The following is a 15,747-nucleotide window of genomic DNA, read 5'->3' as shown; positions in this document are numbered from 1 at the left end:
AAAATACAGCGGTTTCATGCAGGCACAACGTGTGTTTGTTTCTCAGTGGGATGGAGTTGGCCCCATACCGGGATTTTCCAAGTCCCCCAAAGGGGTGGAGATGCTCTGGCACCCGTCTGTGGTAAAGCCATACCTCACGCTTCTGGCAGAGAGCTCCAACCCAGCCACTCTGGAGGGCTCTGCAGGGTCTCTCCAGAACCTCTCTGCAGGCAACTGGAAGGTAAGTCAACTCCTGCTCTTCCTCCTGTCGCTTCAGTAGATAGTGGAATGTGTTTGGAAGGAACAGGTAATATTCTAGAACACATCTGAGCATTTCTCCCCAGCGTGTCTTGTTGGTGCTGATGTGCTGCAGCAATGTTATTTCCACACTGGAAGGCAACGACAGAGAAGGGCAATACAGAAACTGGCCTTGGAATTGGCACCATTTACTTTAAATAAAGAGAAAAATCTTTCTTACAGTGAGTATTAGGTCAAAATAATCTTGTAGCATCTTTTAGCTGTGCGTTATTTCCATGCATTCTTGTTTGTGGCCCTTGCAATACAGTATGTTACAAAAGCACTACACGAGAACACAATACTAATGTTATGTATTTATCACAGAGAGATTTAAAAAGAAAGTTCATGGCTTCCTTTGCTTGTAGAAAACAGGTGACACTTTTTAGACCATTAAAAAACTGGTTAAAAAAAAAAACAAACCCAAAACTGTTTTTTTTTTCAATAATTTGTCATCTAGGAAGGTACTTTGTCTGTTAGACTACCTTCTTTAAACAGTGCTTTGTAAGAGGAACGGGTCAAAAGTGAGAGAGCCAGCTCTTTGTAGCAGTAGCAAGGGTGTGCGTTTATCATGTGACCTCTTCTCTGGGAAGCGTCCCCCAGCGCACTGGAGGGGAGCACTGCAGTCAGAGCACTGCAGCAGGTTGTGGGTAACGGGAGGTCTGTTGCAGTTTGCAGCGTACATCCGAGCTGCTGTGAGGAAAGAGAAAGGACTGCCGATCCTTGTGGAGCTGCTGAGAATGGATAACGATAGAGTTGTCTCCTCCGTGGCAACCGCCTTAAGGAACATGGCATTAGATGTTCGGAACAAGGAGCTTATTGGTGAGTACAGAGCTGCAGTGAAGGAAGCACCCATGTGTCAGACCTGGGACTGCAAATATACTGGTATCAGGTTCTACCAGCAGAAACAGCAGACTTCATTTTACTCTGTCATGTCAGTTGTGTCACAGAAGCGAATAATTTTGACAGCAGCAGCTTTTCAGAGTAATATTGACGTTTGAATTTGCCTTTAGCCATCTTGCTTAGCAGTCTCTTTACCACGGATGGAAGTCACCTCAGCTAAACTAAACAGGGCAGGAAACTGTCAGTGCAAAATATAGTAGGAAACACAATTCTGCTTCCTTGGAGCTAAATGGTAACCTTCTCAGAGGGTGTCAGGCTCCCTTACAGACTACAAGAGGATCAGACTCTGCCAGGAGATCAGTAAATACATTATTCAATAGTACTGGTTAGGGAGGGGAGAAGTCTTCTCCTAGTAAAATGTCTCCACAAAACCCCAGATACAGAGCAGTATAGATGTTCTAAGTAATCAGCAAAGGTGCTTGCTAGAAAAACTTACTGTTTCCCTTTTTGTCAGTTTGGATATTTAATACTTTAAGCAGGTCCCTTCCAACCCTCAAGAGTCCGTGATTCTGTGTGATCTGTTCCTTTCTCATCTAGCAGTTATAAAAAAAGCTAAACGTTTTTCCTGCCTTGAAGAGGAATCTCATCCTACTGTGGCAAATGTTGAACATGCCTCACCCCCAGATGCAGGCTGCCGTGGCGCAAATGAACACTACTAACACATATCATTATCCAAAGAGGCTTCATCTTTGTTACAGAAGCATTTTCCATGTTGTAGCCTAGTGGGATAAGTGTGTAACAGCTACTTACATGGATAAGAGTATCATTACTGTCAAAAAGGTAAACAGAATTTCATTACACACTTCTGAAGCTTCTCCATCTTGGATGTTCAGGACGTGTTTGCTTGCAGTGTACATATTGCATACGTAAGGAAAGAGAAAATCCTACTCTAGCACAGGTCACACGTGGGTGAGAGTCTCTCATCAGGGGTTTTTTCCCTTCCTGCTGGAACTTCCAGTTCAGGAATGCACCTGCACCTGATCCCTCTCCCTGTCGAAGCCTTAACTGTGGAAGAGTCCTGGTCTGTGCAGACACTCTGAAACTAATCCTTGTATAAAATACATTGAGTCACGAAGTAAGTCACAAATAATTACTACATGCTAATAATCTGTTTTATGCAACTTTCCTGACAGTGGTAGGGGCAGGAATACTGGGCTTACATGGTCCAAGCTCTGAGGGAGACCAAGGACTTCAGCAACTCACCATATGACCTTGTACATGCAAACCTGTGTCACTGATCTTGCTGAAAGGCGGTCAGGGACAGGGCCCTGCTGCACACAGCATTGGTGGTGATGGTTTTCCAATGTATTTCAAAAGCTGAGCCTTTTTGCATGGTTTTTTTTACCCCCTCAGGCACATTATGCAAATAGACAGCTAATGGCTTTGTGTAAAGCTTGTCAGTCACTGTTACGTGCAAATACATGTCTTCAATAAAATCAATTAATCGTTCCATTAACAGCACAGCCTAAGCAGGAGAAAAAATTACCTTGGCTTTAGTTAATGTCTTTTGTCTGCAGTGTGATAATTCCTGGGCACCAGTCCTTAACTGAAATCTGAGCGAGCTGAGATCTGATCTGTTAAGGGTAACAAATAGAGTGAACAGAATGTCTGAAAGCAGAAATTCCCAGTAGCTGTAAGGATTTGTTTAACCCTCCCGGCAATGTGCACAACTCCTTCCATCAGAATAAACTGTGTCACTTTTTTCCTTGAATGATTCTGCTGTCTCCAAATCATTCCTGTTTACAAATGGTAGAGTTTTAATGCAAAAACGAAACTCGTCACATTTTTAAGCCAAAGGGGAAAGAAAACCTCAGCAATGGATCTCTCGTTTCTCTTGCCTCTGTGTGCAATGTGAGCTCTGGGAAGGTTTCCGTGGCTTTGATCCTGAGCTTCTTTTCATTATTTGCAGGTACAGTTTTGTGGTGAGTCCTTAATTCCAAATCTTGAAGTACCAGCATGTGTTTTTTCACTAGCCTGTGTCGGTGGGTTTCTGTAGGTAAATATGCCATGCGAGATCTGGTGAACCGGCTGCCGGGAGGCAACGGCTCCAGCATCCTGTCTGACGAGACCGTGGCCGCCATCTGCTGCGCCCTGCACGAGGTCACCAGCAAAAACATGGAGAACGCCAAGGCCCTCGCTGACACCGGAGGGATAGAGAAGCTGGTGAACATAACGAAAGGCAGAGGTGACAGGCAAGTAGGCAACACAGTTCACACCTGAACCGTTTCAGTGTTCCAGTTAAAATGCTGAAGAATGCGGGAAATGGGGTTTTGAGTGAAAAAAAAAAAAAGGATCTGCTTTTGCAGTCCTGATCTGAGTGACTGACAAAGTCTGATTCGTGCTGGGAGGAGACAGGCAGTCCGTGCCACTGTTCTCTTGCAGTGTATTCTCTGTCTAAAGCTTTTCGGGGGGCTTTTACGGCTGTGTGCTGTAATCCTATTCATGGGGACAAGAAACTGTCTCCTCTTAAACACCTAAGAGACTATTAGAATGCTTGGAGCTTTTCAGAGGCAGAGTACATTAGCACCTCGGTCAGGATGTGTGCTATAGCTGCATATTCTATCCAGCACAGCCATTTGCTGGGTTGTAAGGAGAGCCTGGCCCGACCAGCAGTTCACCCAGCCACTGGGATTTTCTCAAATAGGACTGCAAAGCGAGTGTTGGCGGAGAAGACCTGTCTCTCTGCAGACTTCCTCAACTGTGTCTGTGCCAACCCCTGTGCCAGGGGTTTGTTAGCTGAGTTCAGCACTGGGCTTGAGCAGGCACTGTGTTTGTTCAGTAGTAACGAAACCTGAGCACAAGGGAGCGGGAACACGGAGCAGCTCCCGAGTGGTGCCTGATGGGCTCAGCTGCCTCTGCTCCGTACCCCTCAGCAGTATGACAGACACCACTCGCATCAGCAGGACTCTGGTGTAAACCAGGGGCCACAGATCTCCTTCCTGTGCAGAGCAGAGTTGGGCATGTAGTCAGCCTTGCACAGTTCCCAGTGTCTGATCAGATGGCCAAGGAGCGAAGAGGAGCTCTTCTCAGAGAAGCTGGTCAGTGTGAATGAAATATACCCCTTTTTAACAAAGCCTTTGGCCCAAAAGGAACTGTGCTAGATTTTCAGTAGCTACAATTTGTAGTACTTCCTCTGTTAAAGGACACAGACTCATTTCACCTGCAGATAAAAGCGCAGTGATGCTTTACATCACTTCCTCGGTCTGTGGAGACAACGTGTAAAGTTGCATCTGCACTTACAGCTGTGAGGCAACAGGGTGCACCCAGCAGATGTGGAATCTTGTGGACACATTACAAGTGCCTACTCATTGATTAACACTGTCAACTGCAATTTTTTTTCAGTCCTTTCTTTCAAAAACCGTATTTGGATGAATCTCCGCAGTGGCAGGAAAAGGCGTGTGTTTAACACAGATGTCACGCTGTGCCGTTTAATGGCAAGTCACTGTTTCAGTACAGCTGCCTGCTTACCACCACTGATCTTTAACAAGATGCCAGGATTTTAGTTTTAATAATAGCTAGAGCAATTTTTCTAGCCTTGCTTTTGGGAGAGTGGAAAAGTGTTTTCCCAGCCAATAGAAGTTTTCAGTAGTGCAACACAGAGCGGAGAACAAAGCTCACTGTGAGGATATGTAGACACTTGCAACAACAGCTCTCTTTTATTATTTTTCTACATTTAGGGATTTTGGACAATGATTTAAAGTATGCAGTCTTAGTTGTCATGAAATGCATTAAATAGCATGTTTCTTTTTGTGATGTTTAATTCTTGCAGATAATGACAGTAGCTATTTCAGCCCTTCTGTCTATATTCTTCACGTGGGCCACCTGAAAATTTCTAGGCTGGAGAGGGAAATGATTCTGATGCTTAAGCAGGTTCTGCACCAGCCTTTTGGCGAGGCTGCTGACACAGCTGCATTCACCCTCCGGCCATGCAGACAGGCGTTGCTGAGACCTGGAGAGATGGCCTGGCTTGCTTCACAGCATTAAGGTGTAGGCTATTATGGAGCTCAGGAACATAGTTCTTTTTAAGTGGAATTTAATGACTTTCTAGTAACGTGATATTCTTTCCGTCCTTAGGTCATCCCTGAAGGTTGTGAAGGCGGCTGCCCAGGTGCTGAACACGCTGTGGCAATACCGAGATCTCCGCAGCATTTACAAAAAGGTACCTCACAGAGTCAGCCTCTGCTGGAGACAGTTCTGCAGAGACACACAGCTTAATGAAAAGCGAGCTGGTGTGATGCTTTTTTCCTTTTGCCACTCCACAGGATGGATGGAATCAAAGTCATTTTATTACACCAGTGTCGACACTAGAGCGAGAGAGATTCAAATCACATCCTTCTTTATCAACAGCTAATCAACAGATGTCACCTGTCATACAGTCAGGTCAGTCGAGAAATATCTACCTGCCACGACCGCTGAAACAAGGGACCAGCTCCTGCAATGTTTAATTACCTCTTTACATAAAAGTAACAACCCTCACACATTCCTTTAGTACATGTCTGGCTTGAGAAACAAGGGCTCAACCAGGGATTTATTTTCCCACAGAAAGTGTATGTGTAGTGTCTTAAGGAGGGATAAAGCATGTCTCTCATGTCCAGAGGTGCTCCCAGCCACCGCAGTGCAACGTACAGGCAGGTTGCCTTGACTCATGCCACACACCAGCACACTGCAGTTACCGGTTCCAGAAGGTTTTGTTGTTCTGGTTTTACTGTGTTCCGTGTTCAGTTTTCTCCCAGTTGTAAGCATTCTAGAGCAGTAACAGTACAAAAGTATAATCTTGTGGTACCCTGTTGTCAGCTTTGTCGTTGGGGCTCTTCATCCAGGAACAAGGTGGTGGTTTTGTCCAAACCCAATCTCTCTCCTTTGTTAATCCTCGAGGAAGGAAGGGACGAGGAGAGAACAAAGAGGAGGTCACAGGTGGGAAAGGCCTTTGTTGTAAGTTCTTTTTCCATCAGTTGGCAGCACGTCCTCATCACCGGCTCTGCTGGGAATCAGAGAACCCCGCTCCGAATACGACAGGACGCAACCTGCGTTGCAGTATTACAGTAGCCAAGGCGACGTCATTGCACACAAAGACATGTACACTGGTAAGAGACCAGTTAGGGGAACTTTTACCTGGAATACATAAATACTCCTTATCTGAGGAGTTTACACAGACGTCACGTGGTGAGCTGTGTCAGCAGCCTTGTCACTGCCTCATGTTGCTCTCTGCTGTTATTCATTACACTGGGGGGTGTGGAGCAGAGCAGGTTGGTCAGCGCTCTCTGCTCTTGTCTTTGAAACTGCACATCACCAGAGTAAGGGAAGATCCTTTCATGCACTGGCATTTGGCATTTTTATTTTGGTTTAAAATCCTATCTCAGAAAATTGGTTAATGATGCACATTGCATATATCGTTCTTACGTTATACACTGTATGTGCTTGTATATTATAATAATACTATGTTCATAATTGTTCAGTTATACCAATTTACTCCTTTCCCTGATCTCACTTTTCTTTCTTACTGCTTGACACAAGTCACTGATAAGAAACAATAGAGATGACAACGAGTAACGAGAAGGAAATTCCTTCTTTTAAAGGTTACTGATCTGTACGACAAAAAACAGCAACACAAAAAAGCCTCTTGGTTTTCATTTGACTGCTGCTGAGGGGCAAAATTTGCCCTTATGGTGTTACTATGCTGTATTATTAGTAGACACTAGAATCTGCAGGCTTGATTGTCTGAGTGCTATGTCATTTCTTCTAAGTAAAGTAGAAGCAAGCAGACTTACAGATGGAAGGACAAAGACTGAAGCTGATGCCATGAACTGTTTGCCCACAGGTTCTAGCAAAGCTTCACCGATTTACATCAGTTCCTATTCCTCACCAGCAAGAGAACAAAACAGGCGGCTACAGGTGACTCCAAAGTTTTGTTTTTAAAAGACATTGATGGGAAGCGCCAGGGTGCAATGTTCAGTGGAGCTGAAGGGAGCCTGGGAATACTCTGTGGTATCAGAGTGCTTGTGTACGGTGTATCTGCAGCATCATTGTTACCAGGCAGTACCGTACTTACAAGTACATAAGCAATTGTCAGTTCATTACCTTTATGTTTTCTTTTTATAGTCATGTATTTTGGAGGGTTCTCATGGTAGGATCCAAGAGCACTTTTCTGATGTAACAATTTGGTTTGTTAGTAGGTGTGGTCAGGTTCTCCTCCTTACGCTCTGCAAGTACTGCTTTGGAGGGCTGCTCTCTTCCCAGTGAATGCAGGAGGAGACGTGCAGACAGGCTGAGGGTTTTCCCCTATTTAGTCTATTTTAAAAGTGAGGTACATTTCCTGGGGGTGTGAGTCCTGCGTAACTGTCATCATTGGCAGAGCCGCGCTTGGCTTGCCGGGGAAACGTTCTGTATCACGTGTGCAAGTTTGAGCAATTAGTATTTTCTCTGCTAATTACATTTTGAAAGCTTACTTTTCTGTCCTTTTGCCGACAGCATCAGCAATTGTACTACAGCCAAGACGACACCAACAGAAAAACCTACGACGCATACCGGTTGTATTTGCAGTCCCCCCACAGCTACGAAGACCCGTACTTCGATGACCGAGTTCACTTTCCTGCTGCTTCAGATTACACCACACCATACGGACTGAAATCAGCCACAAATTATGTAGACTTTTATTCCACCCGACGATCTTCTTATAGAGCAGAACAGTACCCAGGTTCACCCGACTCCTGGGTGTAGCATCACAGAGGAAAAGCAGCGGCGTGTCTCCCGTCTCACCCGAGGAGAAGCGGAACGGCCCCATTTCTTGTTTCAGTGATGAATGTGAAAGTGAAATAAAAGAAGGAACAAGGAAGATTTTAGGTTTGGTTTTGGTTTTGGTTCTTTTTCTTTGAGTGAGGAATTGTCAGGAAGAAAACCTGAAAGGGATGTTTCTTTGCTCTGTTTAGGTGTTAGGTATAATTACTTGTAGCTGCTGTAGTCTGATGAGGGTGTGGGCGACGTGATGAGAGGTTTGAGGATTGAGCAAAGTGAATTTGGGAAGCATGTAGGTCAGAGCAAATTAAAGCTGATTTTTGGGTTTTTTTTAATGTGAATAAAAGTCTTGTTCTGATAGTTTGTACAGAAGAGATCAAACGGCTGCCCTTGTTTTATTGCTATTACTCAGTGTCAGGATTGTACGCTACTACGTCTTGTAAATTTCTCTCGTGGGTGTAAATATGGAAATGCCACCTTGGTTCAAGTGCCATCCATTTGTAATGCAGTGTGTCATTGTAAAGGGATTTGAAACGTCATGCACAAAAAAAAAGTATCCAAGAAAATGTTATAAATTTTAAAAGAAAAAACAAAACCTTTTAAAAACGAAAAGTGTAATTTTGAAGCACAAAGTCCAGTCCAGTATCTCCAGCCCTGTCCCATTCCCTGCCTACTTCATAGGAAACGTCACTGCCATTTTCTATGCACATGGAGTAACAATAAATATGGAAGTCTTATCCATGGAAAGCTGTTCCCCGTTCCTTTCTGGGTTTTGGTTTTCTCTGTGTGATATTTGGAAATGAATACCATGAATGTGAAGTCTGGGTGCGTGTTTTTAAGCAGGTTGAATACATCCAAACATTGTGGCTGTTTCCCCAGGCTTACTCAGTGCATCCATCCCGAGCTGGTCGTGCTGGCACAGGAGAGCAACGTGTGACTGAGGTGCTTTTGTCCGTTCCACTCGGGTTCTTACATCCGACACAGGCAATCCAGGATATTTCAGAACGCTATCCTGTTTTCTTCCCGTCACTCCTCTGCTCCTCCCCATGCTCTTTCCAAGACAACTGAGATGATCTTGCTTTGATAGAAGCTGCCACCTGCATTTTGAGTGCATTCTGCTCCTGTTTGTAGCACAGAGTCCCAGGATGGTGGGAGTGGGCAGAGCCCTGGGAGCTCCTCCAGCCCAACCTCCTGCTAAAGCAGGTTCCCCTCCAGCAGGTGTTACGATAAAAATATTTGATGAAGTAACTCAATCACACAGTCTCTCGTGCTGTGGAGCCTGGTAACCTTATACTGTCTGTCATTATCATTACCATTCCCCATCATTGCACTTTTCCTCCATTTTCAGTCTTCCCAAATAGCCTGCTGGCATCAGTGAAATGAGAAAAGATAAGCAGAACTGCCCAGGTTTAGATTAAAAGGCAAATTCACTTTCCCTTAGTTGGTTGGGCTACTTCAGCCCCTGACTGCAAAAGGGCAAAGAGAGAAATAGCGCAGGAAAAGCAGCGAGTTGGGTCTTAACTGTGGGGCGCAGCTGAGCAGGTCCCCATTTTTTTCTTTTCTTAGAAGACGTCTTCATCTCTTAAGATAACAAAATAGTTTCCATTTACTTGACCTGGAGTTTGTTTCTTGCAATAACAGTTCTGCCACTGACCTCTCACCATTGTTCTGCCAGCCTTTGGAGTCAGCGCAGTTGGAGGATCAATGTGGAACTAATGCGGATCAATGTTGACCTTAACCTGCTAAAGACGATAAGCTCCCTGAGCCAAAAACACTTATTTGGCATTTCATCATCCCAGGAAGATTTCAATTGGCCTCTGATAACAAAGTAATAGACTGGAAAGGTCATAGTCCTTTGTTATTTGCTTTTTTGACTCTGCTAGTAACCTCAAAGAAGGAGGAAGCAGTCGCTTCAGCAAACTGCTGCATGACTGAATTGGTTTTGCGTCCTATCTGAGGTAGTTTAAATATCAAGAGCAACAAGACCTGGGACAACACCCCTATTTTGGGTCTTTCATGCTGTAGAATATCTATTTACGCAGTTAATTATGTTAGCTTTCTTTTGGGTTCGTCGGTCTCATTCATTGATGTGTTTTTACACCTTATGTCTCGGTGCTATGCTGATTAAAATCCTCTGTGCAGGATATTTGTGGTTAATTTCCCTTTACGTGTGGAAATGGGGCTGAACGAGGGCCCAGCGTGGCGGGGGCCCGCTTCGGGGTGCCGGCGATGGTGATGCCAATAGTTACCTTTAAAGCGGTTTATGCTCGCAAAGCGCGGGGACGTGCGTCGGGCTGAGGCCGCTTTTGGGGCGAAACAGCAGGAGTTTGGTAAAACGCGCGGATCCCGCCCCTGGCCGCCAGGCGGCGCCACAGCCCCGCCGCACGCGCCGCAGCTCGCCCCGCCCCAGCTCGCCCCGCCCCGCCCCAGCTCGCCCCGCCCCGCCCCAGCTCGCCCCGCCCAGCCCCAGCTCGCCCCGCCCCGCCCCAGCTCGCCCCGCCCAGCCCCAGCTCGCCCCGCCCCGCCCCAGCTCGCCCCGCCCAGCCCCAGCTCGCCCCGCCCAGCCCCAGCTCGCCCCGCCCCGCCCCAGCTCGCCCCAGCTCGCCCCGCCCAGCCCCAGCTCGCCCCGCCCCGCCCTAGCTCGCCCCGCCCCGCCCCAGCTCGCCCCGCCCCGCCCCAGCTCGCCCCGCCCCGCCCCAGCTCGCCCCGCCCCGCCCCAGCTCGCCCCGCCCAGCCCCAGCTCGCCCCGCCCCCCACACGCGGCCCCGCCCCGCCCCAGTTCGCCCCGCCCCTCCCGGCCCCGCCCCGCCCCAGCTCGCCCCGCCCCGCCCCAGCTCGCCCCGCCCCGCCCCAGCTCGCCCCGCCCCAGCTCGCCCCGCCCCGCCCCAGCTCGCCCCGCCCCAGCTCGCCCCGCCCCAGCTCGCCCCGCCCCAGCTCGCCCCGCCCCAGCTCGCCCCGCCCCGCCCCAGCTCGCCCCGCCCCAGCTCGCCCCGCCCAGCCCCAGCTCGCCCCGCCCCGCCCCAGCTCGCCCCGCCCAGCCCCAGCTCGCCCCGCCCAGCCCCAGCTCGCCCCGCCCCGCCCCAGCTCGCCCCGCCCCAGCTCGCCCCGCCCAGCCCCAGCTCGCCCCGCCCCGCCCCAGCTCGCCCCGCCCCTCCCCACGCGGCCCCGCCCCGCCCCAGCTCGCCCCGCCCAGCCCCAGCTCGCCCCGCCCCCCACACGCGGCCCCGCCCCGCCCCAGAGCCGTGAGGCGGCGGCGCGCGCCTCGTGCTGCCATGGCGCCGGGACGCGGCTCCGCACCCCGGGGATCGCGGCTGCCCGCAGGTACGGGACGGGGCTCCTCCGGCGGGACGGGTGCGCCCGCGCCTCGGCCGGGCCAGGCCGGCCGCCAGCCCCGTGCGGGACCGGGTGGGTGTCTGAGGGGGCGCGGCCGTCCTCGGCGAACGCAGCTCCCGGTAGCGCCTGACGCCGCAGCCGCCGGGACGGGCCGGCGCCGCCTCTGCCTCACCTGCGGGGCCTGAGGGGCGGCGGAGCGGCGCCGGCAGCCAGCGCTCGGGAGGACGCGGCCGGTGGGCGACGAGCGGCCGGGGCCGCCCCGTCCCTTTCTCCCGGCGCCGCCCGGGGCCAGACGCTCTGCGGGAGAAGCGCGGCCGCGGCGCCCGGCGGTGGGGCGGCCGGCCCGGAGGTGGGGGGCGGTGGCCGGGGGGAGCCTCTGCTGCGTGCTTCATCAGGAACGTGCTGCCAAATAACAGCGCATCGGTACTGGTTGTCTTCCTACTGAAACTTTGTGTGTGTGCATTCCAGTCTGATTCCCCGCCTCCTGTTGTAACACGAAAAGCTTTTTGGGTATCCCTGTCCTTTCCAAACCCCTCAACACCTCAGATACCCGCTGTGTGCTTTTGCCAAGCTTCACAGTGTTAAATGCTGGTGTGTGTGCATCTCTTCACTAAAACTACCAAAAAATGCCTGTGCTTAGAAATCACCAGCCCTGCACGCGTGTGCTTAGTGAAGCTCCCAAACCAAAAGCCCTGTCACCAGCTTCAGCTACAGGGTTTCTGCCTACTTGCAGAATTTTACTTGGGTTCACATTTGACTCATTCCTGAACAGTCTCAGCACCTAACCAGCTGTGGAAGAAGGCTTGGGATAACTTACACTGGTGTTGCGGATGAACTTGTTACACAGGGAACATGAAGTTACGAATACATCAGTTTAAGATTTTGAGACATTCCATTTTTTGTGGCTTTTTTTGTTTGTTGGTTTTGGTTGTGTGGGGTGTTTTTAAAGTCGTTTATCATTCCTGTTTAAAGTCGTCTCTTATCTCCCACTTAGACAAGGAAGAGTTTCACACCTTGTGAGCTGAGGGTACTTAGAGTCTCAGTTCTCATTAGTGGTAGGTGATTGGAAATGGTTGACTTCTGTTTCAAAGCAGACTTTTCATTTTGCAGCTAGACTCCCACAACAATCTGCTTCAGTCTAGCTCTCTCTTCTCTGCTCTCTACTGCAGAACTCCAGCGGTGTGAGGTTGCTTTGAACATGACTGAAAAAGGATTCTCGTTTCTAAAACTAAGCCTGCAACCAGGAAATATGAAGTAGTCAAAGCGGGTAGAAAATGGGTGTTAGTTACAGGTCGAACACATCTGCTCCCCTGAAAATGGCCAAATAGATTTCTCGTGCTCTGTAGCTGAGTAATTAATTCTTGACGCTTTTCTCCACCTCCAGTTCACTCCTGTCCCTGAATACCTGAGTTTGAAAACTCTAGTCTTGATTATCCATGACAAGAACAGGAACCTTGCTGCAAGATGAGTAAATGCCTACCAAGTTTGTGCTTTCTTACTCTCTCAGTTTTAGAACATAAACCACCCCGGTGAACAGGATGAAGGTACTTCTTTCAACAAGGTGTTTTAGATAACTTCACGAATTTTCTGACGTGCCTCAACTTTTAATTGTTATTCGTAGGTTGTCTGTAGCGTAATTAGTGCTAATTGGTTCTGTGATTGGCAGATATCTTAATAAAATATAATTAAACCTGTTAGAACGAAAGTACAAGCATGCAGCTGGTTCCTACGGATTTTGTTAGGCTTGTTCTTGAATGCTGTGAGCAAATGGTGAAACCTTTGTTGCTGTTAGTGACTTCCTTCAAAAACTTGCAAGTGTTTAGAGGTGTGTTTCTTTCGTTTTGCTTTTTAAAAGTTGAAACTGTTACATCAGAGACTGGTGGGGGAAGAATACACGTGAACATCACACATTGTGGAGGTTTCATACACTTAGCAGTGACCCAAACCCCTCTGACGTCTAGAGCATCATATTTGGAAGCTGGTTTGAGTATGCCATGACACAGAAGTTTGTTGTTGGATCTCTTTGGCTTACTTCTGTGTATGTCTGTGTTTTAAAAGTGAAGCATAGAGTTAACTACTGAAAGATTACTCATTCTTAACAATTACAAGAGGCATAGGTACTTTTTTCTTCTCTAAGTGTACATAATGTAGTATGTAATTCTTATATAAATTGTGTGTTCTTCTTGCAGTCAAAGCTGGAGGTAGGAGAGTCTCTAAACGGCAAGAAAATGGACCTTTTGAGAGAAATGCTAAACCTCCGGGAAAAGAAAAGAGGTATTGCACTGCAGGGCTTATTCCCCCTGCCCCATGGTTGCAGTTCATAGCTAATGGGCTGAAGGCTGAAAACAAAGACATCTCGTTATCTCTGAAGAGGTTAATTCTTAAATTAACTTGTGCAAGTTATAGTTAAAAGGCAACTTTGAGGTAATCATCAATCTAAAAGATAAAAGCACCACCACCAAAGAAAACCAGACAAAACACTGGAAAACTGGAAGTGCAAAATACTGTGTTGTTTTGCTTTGCAGTGCTGTTGCCAGTTTCCCAAGGACTCAGAACGTGTGCGTCTCACTGGCAGAAGTGCTCAGCAAAGTAAGTACATCTGAGAGAACCGGACACGTGCTTGTCAGGGTATCTCCATAACGCCAAATGTAGGGGGGGAAAATCAACAAGTGAATCTGACAGTTGTAGGTTTGTTACGTAGCACTGAGTGCTCCCGAGAGGAGCCCCTGCTTTAGCGGCTGTGTGGCAAAAATGCACAATGGCTGAGCAGTAACTTACCTTCCCTCCTTGCTCTGCATTCCCTCCCCTCTGTGTTCCCGTCTAACATGAAGCAGCCCGAGGGTAGTTACACGCAGCTGTTACCGAGCAGTACAGCAACGTGTTCAGATGTCTTTCTCTTGAAGTGATGTGCCAATTTACATCTATTGGAATGCAGGGAAGAATTGTCAGTGACACGGGAAGTTTGTGGCACGGCTGGGATTACAACCCAGAGCAAAACCCGCTCTCCTAGCTTCCTATCTCAGTGTGCACATGGCTTTAACTTCTGTAAGGGTTCAGCTCAGAGAAGTGAGAAGAGAGCTTCTAGGAGGTGGGTAGTGTCACTGGCAAGAGCACCGTGGCTACCGAGATGGCAAGCGAGTTTCCAGCTACTGTCAGCTAAGCATCATGTTGCCTTCTCCCTTGGGAATACTGCGAGATCATTCAGAGTTCTGTGTCACAGAGCTGTTGATGGACCCTTCTATCCATCATGGCTCCTGCAGCTACTGTCCAATGTCTCTTGCCAGGCTGCTGGTTCAGACTTACACCTATGCTTTGCAAGAGCTGCTGGAACAAGCAGCTTTTGAATCTGAAGACCTAGCAGTTTAGGTTCTGAAGCCTGCAAGCGTTCCTTGTTGGCAGAGCTTGGTAAAACATCGGTTGCATCACTTCATCATAAGCCTTTCATCAACAGATGGCATATAAAGCTTTAGTATGCAGATCGTGACTTTTTGCTTAGACCTGTTTAAGGAGAACAGATACAACTCACCCTGTTTCTCTTCCGCTTGTGTCCACCTCCCTGCTCTGACCTACCATTTCCTTCTCCCACTGGCTTCCAGGATCTCATGAAACTTTCTCAGTAGCTTACAAAGTGATAATTAGATAGTATAATGATGAATCTGGGAAAATAAGAATTTGAAGCAGCTTCCTGTGAACTCTGGCATACTGATTATTTGCTCTGCTTTCCTGACCTTGATATCTCATTCTGTGAACTACTGAAAAAAGGAAGGGGGAGGGGAAATCAAGTTCACTGAAGATATTCTGGCCAGTAGCACTTGAAAAAAATAAATTATAATTAAATGTACAGTGACCGTGAGTTTTGCATCTTGATAATTTGAAAGCTTTGTGGAGTCAGGTTTTCTTTCTATCCCTCCCTTTAATGTTACAGATGAGCCACAAAATTCATGCAGCAGCATTACAGGTGTCTCACCAAAAGCCACAGCCTGCCTTGGAGAAGTTCACACTGCCTAAAAGAATGTACATCATTCAGCAGCCACGGAAATGTTAAGATACTCACTGAAATACCCGTGTTTATGTAGAAGTGAGTTTCTATTCTAAATAGCACTTAGCACGCTGTGGTAAAATGATCAAAAGCTGTGTGCCTTCTGTCTTACTGTATTTCTGTTACTGACAATAAAATGCTTTCTAAGAAGAGTCACTAAATGTACTTGGGATTTATTGGAATATCACACTTCAGTCTGACCCAGTTTTAGCCGTGTACCTCCATGCCAAGAAGCCTTAACAGCTTTGCTTACTGTGTGAATTTTGACTGAAATACTAGAAGCTCTCTTCTGGTTTTTTCTGTTGTGTTTTTTTTAAATTATTATAGCAAAGCTGAAGTGAAGATGATCCTAAGAAAAGGGGCCACAACTGAAAGAAAGGCACGGGGTTTGTTTTCAGTTAGGCTGAGGCGTCCCATGCTGAATGGATGCCGTTGTCTTACTGCGTAAGAAGAAACTTCAGAAAGGC

At 47.9% G+C, this 15,747-nt stretch overlaps 2 protein-coding genes across 8 annotated transcripts in view; both read left to right on the top strand.

Moving 5' to 3' along the window:
* PKP4 (plakophilin 4) overlaps positions 1–8,655 on the top strand; it is an 83,265-nt gene extending 74,610 nt beyond the window's left edge. For all 7 annotated transcript variants that reach the window (XM_062004588.1, XM_062004589.1, XM_062004586.1 and 4 more), the window contains 8 exons: positions 47–220; positions 945–1,095; positions 3,173–3,368; positions 5,251–5,335; positions 5,439–5,556; positions 6,129–6,260; positions 6,995–7,068; positions 7,645–8,655. In XM_062004588.1, the coding sequence (XP_061860572.1) occupies positions 47–220; positions 945–1,095; positions 3,173–3,368; positions 5,251–5,335; positions 5,439–5,556; positions 6,129–6,260; positions 6,995–7,068; positions 7,645–7,893 (1,179 nt within the window). In that variant the 3' untranslated portion in view covers positions 7,894–8,655. The remainder of the gene's footprint in view (positions 1–46; positions 221–944; positions 1,096–3,172; positions 3,369–5,250; positions 5,336–5,438; positions 5,557–6,128; positions 6,261–6,994; positions 7,069–7,644) is intronic.
* A 2,486-nt stretch (positions 8,656–11,141) lies between these two features.
* On the top strand, positions 11,142–15,405 carry DAPL1 (death associated protein like 1). The gene is made up of 4 exons (XM_062005194.1): positions 11,142–11,229; positions 13,431–13,515; positions 13,767–13,830; positions 15,167–15,405. The coding sequence occupies exons 1-4, from the start codon at positions 11,181–11,183 to the stop codon at positions 15,284–15,286; spliced, it is 318 nt and encodes a 105-aa protein (XP_061861178.1). The 5' UTR covers positions 11,142–11,180; the 3' UTR covers positions 15,287–15,405.
* The last annotated feature ends 342 nt before the right edge of the window (positions 15,406–15,747 follow it).

Source organism: Colius striatus, chromosome 11, assembly GCF_028858725.1.
Source record: "Colius striatus isolate bColStr4 chromosome 11, bColStr4.1.hap1, whole genome shotgun sequence".
Taxonomy (NCBI): domain Eukaryota; kingdom Metazoa; phylum Chordata; class Aves; order Coliiformes; family Coliidae; genus Colius; species Colius striatus.
Note: the sequence above shows the minus strand (reverse complement) of the source record. Positions and strands in the feature narration are given on the sequence as shown.

Coding starts and splice junctions, on each gene's coding strand:
- DAPL1 (XM_062005194.1), top strand. CDS start 11,181: ATGGCGCCGGGACGCGGCTCCGCACCCCGGGGATCGCGGCTGCCCGCA. Junction 11,230..13,430: donor GGGATCGCGGCTGCCCGCAG/GTACGGGACGGG, acceptor TTCTTCTTGCAG/TCAAAGCTGGAGGTAGGAGA. Junction 13,516..13,766: donor CCTCCGGGAAAAGAAAAGAG/GTATTGCACTGC, acceptor TTTGCTTTGCAG/TGCTGTTGCCAGTTTCCCAA.